A 14,837-nucleotide genomic window follows, 5' to 3' on the forward strand; every position below is an offset into this window, starting at 1 on the left:
TGGAAGAAAAAACCTTTAAAAAAGCAGTCCTCAACCCCCACAGGGAAGTGGATGCGTGAGTGACCCTGCAGGGAGAAAGCTGGCAGCACGCAGGGGTGCAAGGAGGACAATTATCACTTCTGTTTGGAGGACAGCAAAAATCTCCACGATTGGCACAGAAGAGCCTGAAGAGCCGCAACGACCAACCGTGAGACCACTGCTATTCATGCGAAGGATGTTTTTCTTCTCTTAGATATGAGAGGGTGAAGTTGCCATTCATTGCCCTCCTGAGGATATGAGATGGTTCCTATGGTAACCATCTGAAACTTTTGTTTGACCACATAATTATTTATTTGCTTGACTCCAGAAAATCCAGAGCCATGCTGCCCTTTGACTGCTGGGAAATGCGTGAACTAAAACTGCTTTCTCTTTGTCACACTGATTTTAATCACAATCCTCCTGTTATTGGAAGGAATTACCTATTGTCCGATGAGGAAACTGAAGCAGATGGGATTAGTGATTCGGGGAAGGCCACGTGACAAATTGTTGTGGAAATCAGAACTAACAGCTTCACGTGCTCCACATTTTCTGTTCTTTTCCAGCTGCGGCTCCTCGGTCGGGGCTCTAGCTCTGCCCTTCTACATTTTTTTCCCTTTTTTTTTTTTTTTTTGTACACCCTTGGCCAGTTTTAACTGAACAGGCCCTGTGATGACCTGAATTTATAGATTGCTTCACACTTTTAAGTGACTGAATTAATACCTCTCTTCTCCCTCCTCGTGATTCAGCTCCTCTGTACAATTTGGCCTCATTTCTCAGGTGCACATGATAGACACCAAAGAAGAAACATTCAGAATAACCCTTGCCTCAGGGAAACACTTTCTTGAGCTATTGTTGATGTTGTTATCACTGGTTCCTCTTTCTAAATTCCTAAATTCTGCAGCGTTTCCTTAAACTGGGCTCAGGTAGTTTTTCTGCCTGACAGCTACATTCTTTATCTCCATTCTCCTGTGTTGTTCAATAATTTGACTTAATAATTTGACAGCAGGGGGTTTGACTGCTGCTTTATGCAGGATTTTTATTATTTAATGAAAAAAAGTCTACTTAGCTCCTTGAGACTGAAATGTTACTGGAAGGTCTCATAGCTACACTAATGCCTTAGCTGTGCTGTTGGGTTGGAGTCATATATGACGATCCCTGCTCTTTCTTTTAGACCAGGGGTTTTTCATCCTTCAACCTTATTTCGTTAGTCCCTGGATTCAATTTTCCCAAATACTGCTGCTTGCAAGCCTGACTTATGCCAGACTTAAAGCCACAAATAAGAATACAGAGGCCTGTGACCTTCCCGTAAGAGCCACAGATCTTGCACACAAATCTCCCTTTGTGAACAGCTGCCCTAGATATTCTCTATCATGACGCACAAGGAGGATTGCCCAAGCTCTCTGGTTTGGGGATGTACCCAGTATTGGGGAGATAGTTTGCTCTGTTTCTCTATCACATTGGGAATTTTCTTTCTGTTCTTCAAAATATATAGATCAATCCCTCCCGTCCTCCCACCCAGCAGTCTGCATGTACTTGCTACAGTAAACTGACATGTTTGCTTTTCTTCTTGAAAATGTATATTTGTTGAAAATATGATTGGAAGTATTGGAAGATGCCTTCCTCTGGCATGAGACCTATAGGGATCTTTAACTGTTAAAACAATTGAAAATATTTCTAATGCAGTAGTGAAAAAAGTGCATGCTACAAAGTCAGCGTCTTTGCTGTTTCTCTCAGAAAAATCTGTTGTTTTGTAATAGTCTGCCTGGGTAGATATCACATGTGATGAAGGGAAAGGACACGTTAGGAGAATGCTCCCCTATTTTCCCTAATCTTTGTCACAAAAAAAATACCCAGTGCCTTCAAATGCTCCCTAGTGAAAATCAGGGACAACTTGAAATGATAATTACGCTTAAAATTGGCAGGAGAGTTTCAACGCAAGAAGAAAGCAGAGAAAGGCTGCACCTAGGAAACAGGCCTTGGACAGAACAGAGAGATTAATTGTCCCCTTGGACTAGAAAAGCTCCTGCTCCAAACATAAATTGAAATGTTATGCACAATGTTAGTATTTTTCCGAATCAGATTTGATATTCTACAGTAATTTTTTTCAGTGCTAAAGAGACTTTTATGTCATTGAGAGATGAGGACACGTAGGGATGGGAGGTAAAATATAAGGGGAATAAGAAGGAAAATCCCTCTTTAATTGCGTGCAGTAGGTGCTGTCTGTGGCTTCGACTCGTGCAGGTCCCTGCAGCGCAGGGGCTGCCCGGCCCTCTGCATTGCAGCGACTCGGGCTGCGTTGGCAGGAGGGGACACGCGGGTGGCAGGAGGGGACACGCGGGTGGCAGGAGGGGACACACGGGTGCCAGGAGGGGACACGCGGGTGGCAGGTGCCCCAGGCCACGCGGGAGCCCCGTGCGAGCGCCCCGAGCTGCGGGGTCTGCTGGAAAAGGAGGTGCAGGTCGTGCCGCCGTGGCCGGGCGGATGGGACAGGGGAGCGGCAGCCGGCGGTGGGTGCGGGGACATCGCGCCCACAAGGTGTCTTTGGTCTGGAGTGGGTGTGCGGTGCTTGAGAAGCAAGCACGGGGTTGGCCCCTTGCAACAGCCACGCCAGGAGAGATGATAGAAAATATAAAAGGAAGAGAAAAACGGAGAAATAGGAGCTCCTGATACCTGGGGAAAAATGAAATAGAAGAGGCAGGGGAGCCCGGTGAGGCCGGAGGGCTCCGTCCTGCTCTTGCTCCCCCACTTTTGCAGCAGTTTCTCCTCCCGCTGCCGCAGGGCGATCCCTTTTGTGCGCGGGAAGGTGCGGAAGCCGCCTCGGGATGCGGAGCGGCCTCCGGCTGCTCCTTCCTTTGCTGTTTGTCCAAAGCTGCCGCAAGCTTCAGGTTTGGGCTTTATTTCCCTGGCGAGCTCAGGCTGCCTGACCTGTGGCTTGCCAAGCCTTGGAACGACCTGTTTTTTTTTAAAAAAAACAGTGAATTCACACATTTTTGCTTTCAAGAGACAAGGGGAAAAACGGTTTAGCCTGTGTAAAACAGAGAAGAAAGGGAAGAAGAGGGGGAAAACCCATCTTTTTCCCGAGCCCCGGCTGGGTGTGCCTGCTCCCCCTCCCCTCGCGCCTCCGTGTTCCTGGCAGGCAGCGGCGCTGGGAGGGATCTGCCGTCAAAGCCACCCAGGAAAGGAGGCCTGATGCGCTCATTAATATTCCCAACTAGTGACCCTTCCTCCTCTTTCCTCCCCTTCCCGTCCTCCCAGCCCGCCAGCCTCTCCCAGCCTCCGATGGCTGCAGCCCCCTCGCGCTGAGTCAGTCGTGCCCTCCCCGCAGCACTGCAGCAGCTCCGCAGCCGCCCGCTCCCGCAGCGCCCGCCGCCTCCGCGCCATGGCCAGCACCGTCTCAGGTGAGCGCCGCTCCTGCACCACGGTCCTGCTTATTTCCTTGCTGTTCTTGCAAGCTTTGGGGGGGTTCTTTTCTTTTTCCCTTGCATTTTGGGGGAGTTCGGTAGTGGGGAGAGGGCTGCTACGGCAGCTTTGTTCCCCGTCCTCTCCCAGTCACACACCCCTCTCATGCAAGATAGCAGGTGGGCTTTTTATTTTAATATGAATTCACACAAGATAAACACACTAATCTAAAATACTCCCAACCTTACATTTAACCCTAAGAAGATGCTGCTGCATGTCAATTAATGGCTATTTTTGTAACATAATGCAGCTTTTGTAACACAATGCAGCTTTGCTTTTTTTTTCTTTCCCCTCCCCTAAGAAAAAGCTGCTCACTGTGTAGCTGGATGCAGAGAAACTAGAAATTACATTTTGTTTTGTGAAAATGATTTATTTCCCAAACAGATCATGGAATGAATAAATAAATAAATAAATAAAAGGAGATTGGCAAGAAATTGGCAGCAATGCCCTAAAAAAAATGCCTCCGAACCCAAAGAGAAAAACCTAGATGGTTTCTGTGCATTCTCGGAGCTTCCCATCACGCATATCTTGCACAACTTGCGTTTCTTCATTAGAAGATGCTACAGGGGAGCGGTCCTCTGATGGCGTTGAGTGCAATCCAGTGCTGCAAGGGGAGCCCTTCCTCCCTCCTGCAGTAAGAACGGGAATAATAGCAGTGCTGCATGTCGTCCTCGCCGCCGCGGAGCTGCCTCCCAGCGCCGGGCTGGGCTGCTGGAGGGATGCTCTGCTGCAGCAGGGAACCTGCCCTCACCAGGACTCCAGCCACTTCCCTTTTTTTCCTTTTTTTTCCTGGGGAGAAAGGATTCAAATGTCTGGAATGGGAAACCTGGAGGAGAAGAAAAGCCTGGAAGGGTATAATGAGCAGTGGGTGGGTTTGGAGGGTGTTTTTTTTTTTCTTTAAAAAAAAATAGAAAGAAAAAAAAAGAAAAGAAAAAGTTCTCTCTTAAAACTGCTCTTAATTCTATAGCGCTTTATAGAGGGGCTTGAGTGGGTGAAGCTCAGTCCTAGACAGCAAGGATATAGGTCTGAATGGGAACAGAAGACAAAAACGAGAAGTGATATTGCCTTGTGCCCCTTCCCAGGCAGAGCAGCAGCCAGGGGGATCCCAGGCAATATTTCTTGCTTCTTTCACTGGCTTTTCTCTGTATTTCCTGCTGTGTATTTTCTATTGCTTTCTCCCTTTAAAAGATCAGTAAAAGCAACAAGAAAACGGCAGAAAGATGGGGGGTGGCTAAGGGTGCAGTTTATCCAGAGTAGGCTTTGCATACCCTTTGGAAAAGGCAAAGGGACATGGTAAAAATGTGTCTAGATGATAGAAAATCTTCAGTTATTGTATATATTAGTGTGAATATCCCTCTGTCAATGGGCGTGTGTGCTGGTCTCTGCTCTGAAGGTCCCACCCATCTGCCTTCCTCTCCTGCAGAATCGGATCTAATTTGCAAAGTGGGGGTGGGAGGGAGAGCTCAGACCTAGCAGCCATCTAACCAAGGTTGCATCGAACTTGGCATGACTGAGCAGCCATGAAACACCCATGCACACGAGGTGCATTTTTCACTTGGTGCATTCTTGCCCTCCCAAGCCCACCATAGATCTGTGGCATATTTCACCTTCTCGAAAAAAGCAGTTTTACTGTCAAAGGAGACTTAGAATCATGTTGAAGATGGTGCTTCAGAGAAAGCACGTTTCCTTTTGGCTCAGATCAAGCAGAGAAACAGCTTCAGAAAGTAGAAAAGTCATGGGAAAGCAGCCTTGTGGCAGCAGGAAAAAAGAATAGAGAGAAAGCGTTTGCTGAGGAGGGGAGCCAGGCTGAGCCTCGCCCAGCCGCTTTGCAGGGAGCAGCTTTCCATTAACTATTGCATTTATAGCAGGCATAGAAAGTAGACTGCAAAAGCAAGAGAATAAAGGCAAACAAATCCTGTAAATGGAGGAAATCGGTTTTATTCCTTTGTTTCTTTATTTTCTTTTTTTCTTTCTTTTTTTTTTTCACAGCAAATCTTTGTTATAAGGAGCCATCTGTAATTGTCTGCAGCTGGTGCCCATGGGCTTATCCCCCTTGGGAAGATTTTCTTGGGTTCGTTTAAACAAACAAATCGAGATGAAAAGAAGCGTCTCTCTGCTCCCCCTTTCCCCCCAGCCGTCTCCATGTCCTATCCGCCCCCTCGGGTGTTTTTCCCCTGGCCGTGGTGGTTGTTTTCCCGATGAAGCAGCGGAAGCAGCAGCACATGCTCAGTGCGGGCTCGGCTGCAGTGCTGGCCATGCTGTGCGGGCAGACCCTGCAGGCAGAGCCCTGCTGCCTCCCCGGAGAGCATCCCGGCAAAATATTACCCTTTTTATACCGGGAAGGGGGAAAAGAACCAGGTAAAGGTGAGCTCCGCCAGGCTCTCTAACTTCTACCATCATCCGTAGGTGTCTGGGTTGGATAAAAGGGCAGGTGAGCAGCAGGGGCTGTTCTTGGAGATTACGAAATGATGCAGTAAGTTGAAAGGCTCCTGGGCTTTTCTTGGATATATGTCTGAGGAGGAGGAGCCAGGATGAAGCACCATGGTTTGCTATTCCAGGCCTTGCAACTGGACATCATGCGGTATATCCGCCTGGACAGATCACAGGATTTTGCCCTCCTTCATTGAAATGTGAGAATCGAATGACTAGGTAGGTGTGGGTTATCCCCTCTGTCCCATTCTGGACTATAGTGATGGACACCATGCAGAACTGCCAAATTGTCACTGATGCGGGACACAAGCCAGTCAGAGTCCATTTTGTCTAGCCTCTCCATCTCTCTGTGTTCTCAAGAAATTATTTTTTCTTTTTTCTCCTTTCTTCAGGTGTTGATGGAATATATATGGCCTTTACTAGAAATTCATGGTACTTTTATTGGAACTTCAGCTTCACAAGCCAAGAGAATCCACTTTAGGCATTTATTTTCCCCCTCCCACTATATCCAACCAGGGTACTAAATCCTTGGGAGATGCTTGTCCTTTCTAAAATATGAATCATATCTTTATTGGTGGCACCTTATAGATTCTGTGGGACAGGATCCTTCAGCGCCCTTTCCTGGAGTCTTTCAATGCTGTTTCATCTCTGGTGAATGCATTGCTTTAGCAAATGAGTGCATTTTCCTTCTCTAAAGGAAAAACTGAGATTTAGTGATGTGACGTAGCAGTTGGAAGGGCTGAAGACAAGATCTTCTGAAGAATAAATGTAAGACTTGTGTGACAGCCATGTGGCCAGCAGCACGGTTGGCATCTTCACACCTCCTTAGGGGGAATTGCACTAACGGTTCTTGATTACAACACTTGGAGGGAGTCTCAAGCTCGCCAGGTGTTCTGTGCCGTGTTCCCCTAAAATTAACGAAGAACATGGAAGCCTTCTAAGAAATTTTTCCTCCCCATCTCCCTATTTTATTCTTTTAGGCATAAACCTAGATTGGAAAAAAAGAAATTCTATCCAGAGGGAAGTTTTACTGACAGTCAGTTCTTTGGCCATGATTTAGATATATGAAAGAGCCAGAGTGCTCAGCTGCCACGTGCGTGTGCTGCAGTACGCCGGGAGCTGCTCAGCCCATTCCAGAACAGTCCTTTCATTCACCCAGGATACTGCCACACTTCCAAAGTCATACTTAAAAATCTTATATTCTCTGACTGTGTTTATACAAATAATAGCTCTTTATAATGGGTGAGTACAATAATCCCCATTTAATGGAAAGGGAAAATCCAAAGAGACCAAAGAGCAGCCTGTGCTCACACAGCGTATCTGTGCCTGAGACACGTTGTGGCATTGGACCCCTGTCCTCGACTCTCACATTAACTTCAGCCTTATCTCATCCCCAGCTCCTCTGCAGCTCTTTTTTCTCAACTGAGTCTGACAGTCTGGACCTATATTTGCCCAGAGACAATTTGCCCAGAGACACAGGAATGGTTGCCACCATTTTGTCTTCTTCCTCTTTACTAGACAACCCGGCCCATGCTTCCTTCTTTCCATGAATCATTCCCTGACAATCAGGCACCCACCCATCCCAGGCTGCCAGGTCTCTGCTTCGCAGCTTGACCCTCTCCCTGTCACTGAGCCAGCAAAACAGATTTCCCTGGTTATTTTCCTGGGGGCAGCCCACATGTTCAAGTGTAATAGCTTAAGGAATTTGCCAATCTATTGACTGTGCATAATAAGAGCTGATGTGGTATACACGAGCTGCAATGAAACCGGCAGGGAAGGGACCAGGTGACTGAAACTCTTCCTGGGTGCTAGTTTAGTAGATGTCCAAGGGAAGGAAAAGTAGTCCCTGCATCCCATTCATTTGGAATGAGTCCACAGGAGCTCACAGTAACTCTGGGCATCAAATAAATCCCCCGGTGAGCAGCTGAAATGGCATGTGGCATCACGAGGGCCACGGCGGCCCATCTGAAAGAGGCACCAGGGAGCTGCTACGCTTGGGCTGCCCTTTTCAGTACAAATGGAGCTGCATCAGCTCCGGCCCTCAGGAATCCCATCGGATTCTGTTGGTCCCATTCCTGCCCATCCTGCAGATCTCCCAGGGATGTGAAGCACAGGCCTGCATTTGTTCTACCACAGTGAGAAAGGGAGGTGGTGGTAGAGAAAAGAGCTGGGGTTTAATCTTAGTGCTGACACACCTGGACACTGTCAGGAATTTTTATAGGCTTGGGAGGTCTCTTCCTGACCCGTTAAATCAACTCGTGGACCAAAAGGAAAAAGAGGGTTAAACTGAAGAACTAGCTATTGTGTAGTATTATGCTAACATTTTTACCAGACAGGAATATCTACAGCCCATTCTACTCTCAAGACTTTCTGAGGATTATGCTTGCCTTTACTGTATATGAGGGATTGCATTTTTTGTGTGTATGATGAAGGACTCTCGATTCTTTGTCTCTTTCATTTTTCCTTTTTTTTTTTTTTTTTTTTTTTTGCCTTGTTCGTGCTTTGGCTACATTTGTAATTGGGATATTCTCTTTTTATTTTATCATGGTGTATTATCTTTTATGGAAGCAATTCTTACTTCCCCCAAATTATCTTTGCAATGCAGGTAGTTTTCTGGTAATAACCTTCTTTTGACCTTGCTACCAGATACAGCACATTCAGCCTCATCCATCTAAATTGTGGGAACTCATAAATTAGTCTTGCTCTGTCTCTGGTTTGTTACGATTTTCTCTGTATCCATGTTGTGCCTAATGGCCTAGCTCCATTTTGCTGGACCTCATTAAACACCCAACAAAAAGACAGGCTGTTCAAACAGCCTGAGGTTTAATTTTCGCTAGTTAAGAGGCATAGAAGGAAACTTAATAACTTGGTTCCTGCTGGGGAGTCCGAGTGCATCCCGGGCAGGAAGATGATCCCGTTGCTCGCGCATCGCTCCCTGCCCCAGTGCCGGCTCCATTCCCTGGACCGCAGGCGCTCGGGAGCAGCTGCCTGGTGTCTCCAGGGGTTAACCAGGAGATAAACACCTCACTGGATAGATGCTCTATGGGGTCCATGTCAAGCAGCAGGAATAAGGAAACACAGGATAGACGAAATATCGCTAGAGGGACCTCAGGATGGGAGTCACTGGAGAAAGAACAGGCTGCTGGTTTCAGTGGGGAGACCCCTAAACTGCTAGGTTCTCCCCTTGCAGCAGGACAGGAGTGGTGTTGCCTGGCAGTATGTGCAGTGGAGAGAGAAAAGTTAAAAAAAATGATTATTAGTATTAATTGCATGGTATTGGGTGCACAATGGAACGTGAACAGAGCAGGATCAGAGTGTGCTGCATTCATATATTCAACATATTCACATATGTTGAGGGATTAATTGCTTCTTTCTAGATAGCACTATAGCTATTAAACCCAAGCTCCTGTGAAGACAATAAAATACAAGGTTGTAATACTTCACAGGATGAGACTCTGAAGTAGTTTTTTGTATCTCTAACACTTTACTCACTTCTTAATTTGCAAAACTCACCTATTTGCAATGTTACATCCCAATACTAATATTAAAGCAGTGAAGCTTGATGACTTCGTGGTGAAGACCATACCAGAGTGAATGAACTTGCTGGCTATCCTCTTATTGCAGTATTTGTCTGCAAAATAAAATGCCATTTATTTATACTTGAGGAAATATGTCATGGATTAGTGTGTGCAGTGAACTAGTTGCCCTATTCCTCCGTGTGTAGGCGAGCAAAGCTCCTGTGTGCCCCTTTCGGACCAAAGGGGTGCTCTGGTGTAATGTCCCATGGGAACTGTTGCTCATAAGGGTACAAGTTCGTCATTTTTTATGACTTTTTGAGTTTCTGATCTTTAAACCTGTAACAGCTTTCTAATGGAGTCAGATAACCTGGTCAAATGCTACGAATATTAGTTTAGGCTAAACAGAGCAAATTTATTTTTACTAACTTAGTAACTGATTCTTACTCACTTAGGAGAGTTCTGTTCTGTTTAACTGTCTCAAAATGTGTGGAATTTGTGGAAATTGCAATCTTTCCTGTCAGGGAATGCTCTACCCTATCATGCTCTGGCCAGCCAACTTGGTGAAAGGGTTTTGCCCACTGCAACACGCAGGAGTTCCTCAAAGCCCCTGTCTATCTAGAGACAGCTGTGAGTGCAGAGCCTCCTGAAGCCAGGGAGTCAATGCAGCGGTTGCGATGATGCAAACTCTTCATCTCCTGGGAGTTTTGGGAATGCTTTTTGGGACACAGCGGAGTGTGGGAGGTGGTCTTGCCTCAGGAGCTCTTGGGTGCTGCTCCAGCCCTACACCAGAGAACCCTTGGGTGCCCAGGCCCTTTGGCTCCCATCTCCTTCTCAGCACCACAGCGGGATCTGCTGCTCCTTTCCCGGCGCCTTCCGTTATTTTAGCCTCCAAAGCACCTTCCAGGCCCTGTCCAGCAGGCACAGATACCATGTGGCGTCTGTCCCGAGAGCTCCAGCTCCAAAGCACACAAGGGACGAGGGGGGCAGCTGCTGGGTGTCGCAGTGGGTTTGCTGGCTGGGGGGTCAGTTCTGTGTATTTCTTTTGGGGGCCAGGGGTCCTTCTTGCTGGCATCCCTGGTGATGGCGGTGCTGAAGGGACAACTGCACACCAGGGTCCTGGAGGTTCTTCTAAGGAAATAGCTCCTCTCTGGGGGCCCTGGGAGTGCTTCTAAAGGGACAGCTCCATTCCAGAGATCCCGCTAAAGGGACAGCTCCATTCCAGGCTTCCTGAGGGACAGCTCCTCGCCGGGGTCCTGGGTGTCCTACTAAGGGGCCAGCTGTGCACTGGGCGTCCCAAGGTCCTGAGGGTTGCGTTGAAGGGGCAGCTTCACTCTGGAGGTCCCAAGGGTCCTGCTAAAGGGACAATTCCATTCCAGGGGTCCCACTAAAGAGCTAGCTCTGCTCTGGAGGTCCCAGGGGTCCCGCTAAAGGGCAAGCTCTGCTCCAGGGGTTCTGGGGGTCCCACTAAGGGGACATCTCTGTTCCACGGGTCTCACTAAAGCACCAGCTCCACTCCAGGGGTCCCGGGGGTCCCACTAAGGGGACAGCTCCGCATGGGGGGCCCCGGTGCCGCTGCTCCCCCCGCTGCATCGGGCAGGCTGGAGCCAGGCGGCCCCGGGGGGCTCCGGGGCAGCCCCCGCGCTGCTCCCCAGGCCCCGGCCTGCCCGGCGCTAATTGCGGCTGGCGCCAGGCGGCAGCTGCGGCCGCCGGGGCCGCGCGCGGCTCAGCCAGGCCCCGGCCCTGCGGCCTCCGCCTCCTCCTCGCTTGAGCTGACGGGGAGATGGACAGTTTGCTCTGGTGAAGGGAAAACAGGACGGGAAGGATCCCCATGGAGCTACAACAGAGCTGAAAGGCATCCAGAACCACGAAACCAATAAGCAGAGGGATCTAGTGAAGTTCAAATAATGAAGAGCAAAGCGTCGAAGTGGTCGGAGAGCCCCGAACAGGCAGCGTAGGGATGGGGCACATCTGCTTAGTGCCTCGGGGGCACTCAGGACCTGGCGTAATGGACAAGAAAGGACCTCAGCGCTTCCTTGGTTTCTGCTACGTGACACAGGCTCCCTTCCAGTCCAGAGGATGAGACATTATCAGCCCATGCCCCTATCCCCAGCACAGGACAGCTCTCCCAGAGGTTTCCAAAGGCCTTTTGATCGAGATCAAAATGGAAGGTGTTCTGCTCTACAGCTTGCACTGCTGTTGTAAACTATTCCTGCTTGGTGTGCACTTAATATGGACAGAACTGGGCAGGCTGTTAAAATCAGAATGGGAAGCAAACTGAGAAGTGTTTAATAAAGATTTGAGCTGCAGGGATTGTAGGTTAGCAACAGGAGGATGATAATTACAGTGAAGTTGTTTACCAAGGGGGGTAAATAATGCAAGGACAAAGTGGGCATATAGAACAAACCGAATATGTGTTCCTCTGATGCCCTTCATATCTTCCAAAACCCGCTAGTTCTTTTGAAAAAAAAAAAAAGAAAAAAAAAAAAAAGAATACTTACAGGAAGTCAGAGGAGACTATCTGGAAGGTGTTCCAGAAGGGGATGCAGGATGCTGTGTAATATCATTGGAAAATTATTTTGCAATTCTCACCTACCTCTAATGCTTCTTCCTATTACAAAGTGCAGGGGCTAGCTGGAAAGCTCTCACTCTTGCTAACCAGCATTGACTCTTTGGAAACCTGCAGGCTGGTTCCTGCCTAATTCCTGATCTGCAGGTGCTTATCCAGACTCCCAAGGGAAGCGGTCTCTCCCTTTCCCTGCCTGGCAGAGGGTCTTGCTACAAAATGAACGTGGTGTTGGCTGCTGGGCTGCAGACTCGTCTCTGGCAGAGTTCTAGATCAGAGCAGGAGCTTGGAGAGCAAGGGACAAAGCAAGGTCAGAAGCCCAAGGACGCGTGGAGGATCCAGAAGCAGAGCAAGGGCTGGAAACCAGGACATCTGCGCCAGGAGGTGGAGGCGGGAAGAGGAGCAGCACCAGGGCTCAGAGCGGGCTCAGCGGATGCAGGAGGATTCAGCAGCTCTGGGTGTCCCTCGAGGAGCGGGCACAGGGCAGAGCCCCGCAGGATGCAGGGATGGCAGGAGCACTTGCTACAGCAGCAGCTACTTCTGGTTTAGTCTATTCTATTCAGACAGTCCCTGGGGTTATTTTGGCACCTTTTGGCAGCCTGGAAAAGCCTCCATAGATTCTGATAGTTAAAAATGTGTTAAAATTTTCTTGTTTCTGCTTGCTTCCTTTTTATTTTTTTTTTCCGTGAAAAAGACCTGACTTTGCTGTTAGACTCTTCTCATTGCTCCTGCTTATTTTTCTTTTTTTTCAGCCTACAAGGAGAAAATGAAGGAGCTGTCTCTGCTCTCTCTCATCTGCTCCTGTTTCCACACCCAGCCTCATCCTAATACCATCTACCAGTATGGAGGTATGTATCGTGTCCATAGAGAAGCTATGGAATTGTTTGCATATCCTCCCAGCTAGCAGCCTTGCTGACCACGGGAGCTCTCTGGCATGCTGAGCTGTCCCATGCTGGAAAAGCAATCCATGTTTTAACCCATGGTCTCAATTCAGTCACCTTTCACAGCTCATTTTATGGCCCTAGTCGTCTTTTACAGTTTATTTTATGGCTCTCAGGTGAACACTCTCCTTTTGGTTTGTTTGTTTTTCCCCTTCACAAAGATATGGAGGTGAAGCAGCTGGATAAGAGGGCATCGGGCCAGAGCTTTGAAGTGATCCTGAAGTCCCCTTCGGATTTATCTCCTGAGAGCCCAATCCTCTCCTCTCCCCCCAAGAAGAAGGATCTGTCCCTGGAGGAGCTGCAGAGGAGGCTGGAGGCTGCCGAGGAGAGGAGGAAGGTAAGGAGACATTCCATAAAAGCACTGAGTTCTGTGTGGTTGGTCCTAATTGCACCAAGCCCTAAAATTCTTCTATCAAGCACAATCTAAAATGACTGGAAATAGTGTTCTTACATGTGTTCTTATTCATCTATAAACTATTGAGTGAGACAGGGGAGTTGCTCAGTGAATTTTGCAGCCTGTTTTAGGCAGGAAATTGAACCTGATCACAATCTTCTGTTCTCAAAACTGCAGACGTACGTAGTTGTCTGTGACACAGTGTCCGTGAGGTGCTATGGGCTGAGATCCTTTGCAGCTCACGCAGTAGATGTGAATTTGGTCAGACCCTCGGGCCCTCACGCGTTTTCCCATGCGTTGCAGACCCAGGAAGCGCAGGTGCTGAAGCAGCTGGCGGAGAAGCGGGAGCACGAGCGGGAGGTGCTGCACAAGGCCCTGGAGGAGAACAACAACTTCAGCCGGCTGGCCGAGGAGAAGCTCAACTACAAGATGGAGCTGAGCAGGGAGATCCGCGAAGCACACCTCGCCGCCTTGAGAGAGCGGCTCCGCGAGAAGGCAAGCGCGCCGCGGGCCTCGGCCTCGTGCCCTTGTCCTGGCGGTGCCAGGCTCGCCCGGGTGCACCCGGGGCCTCTACATCCCATGGGGTATCCACATGCCTAGTTGGTCTCTTCTGTCTTTTCAGGAGCTGCATGCGGCTGAAGTTCGCAGGAACAAGGAACAGCGGGAGGAGATCTCTGGATAAAGGGCTTTTCTACACATCCAGCACCTGGTTCCTGTTAACAAATCGACCAACCCACACATTTTATTTTGTTTGTCTAGATGCAACATTTGGGTCTCCATTCTTTCCCTTCCCTGGTGTTAGTGCCCCAGCTACACGCTTCTATCTCCGCATCCTTAATCGTTCAGTACTCGTGGGGATTCACAGATCATAGGGACCTCTAAGCAGAATAGCAACTAGTTCACGTGAAATATAGGATCAATGAATCAGTCAATCAAACAGCTTCTTGGGGGGGTTGTCTTTTTTTAAAAGATATTTCTTAAACTGATGTAAAGAATTAAGTTATTAATAAATTCAACCAGCAGTGTCACAGAGATACGGATTTCTTATCCGGGGCTTTTACTACTCTTGGTGTTTGCTCTGAGCCAAGTATCAGTTTGAGAATAATGGCAAGTGATAATTTCTTTATGTGAAGTGGTATAACTAATAGATTCTTTATTTCCCAGTAGTAGGAGACAGGAACAAGAGAGGGATGGGATGGCTCAGGTAGTTACGGCATGCAGACCTGTCCATGTCTTGGTTGTTACCTGAAGCCAGCCCAGGCAGGCAGTGACCAAAAGTCATTATCTTCGGATGTTCTTAGTTGCTCAAATGCAAATAGCTTGGGGTCTGCAACCAGAACTTGGTGAGAGATGCCCACCTCGCAGGAAGTCCCTATCACAGCAAGCGCGACTTGATATCCTAGTTGGCCACAGACTGAACAAGCCTGTAGACTGAACTGCCCTTTCCCCAATAGAAGGAAGACCAAGGCAGCTTGGTCAAGCAGCTTGGGAGAATCTTGTGCTGCTGTTGCCTC

General features: G+C 48.4%; 1 protein-coding gene across 1 annotated transcript; it reads left to right on the top strand.

Annotated features, from left to right (window-relative positions):
- Positions 1-3,373: 3,373 nt before the first annotated feature.
- On the top strand, positions 3,374-14,476 carry STMN3 (stathmin 3). Its single transcript, XM_010213948.2, has 5 exons — positions 3,374-3,416; positions 12,741-12,836; positions 13,091-13,266; positions 13,627-13,818; positions 13,946-14,476. The coding sequence occupies exons 1-5, from the start codon at positions 3,398-3,400 to the stop codon at positions 14,003-14,005; spliced, it is 543 nt and encodes a 180-aa protein (XP_010212250.1). The 5' UTR covers positions 3,374-3,397; the 3' UTR covers positions 14,006-14,476.
- Positions 14,477-14,837: the final 361 nt, after the last annotated feature.

Source organism: Tinamus guttatus, unplaced genomic scaffold (assembly GCF_059628265.1).
Source record: "Tinamus guttatus ecotype Peru unplaced genomic scaffold, ASM5962826v1 Tinamus_guttatus_pri_ptg000194l, whole genome shotgun sequence".
NCBI lineage: Eukaryota > Metazoa > Chordata > Aves > Tinamiformes > Tinamidae > Tinamus > Tinamus guttatus.

Excerpts from the sequence above, each read along its gene's own strand:
- STMN3 (XM_010213948.2), top strand. Across the intron at positions 12,837-13,090 it reads TACCATCTACCAGTATGGAG|ATATGGAGGTGAAGCAGCTG; the intron begins GTATGTATCGTG and ends CCCTTCACAAAG. Across the intron at positions 13,267-13,626 it reads CTGCCGAGGAGAGGAGGAAG|ACCCAGGAAGCGCAGGTGCT; the intron begins GTAAGGAGACAT and ends CATGCGTTGCAG.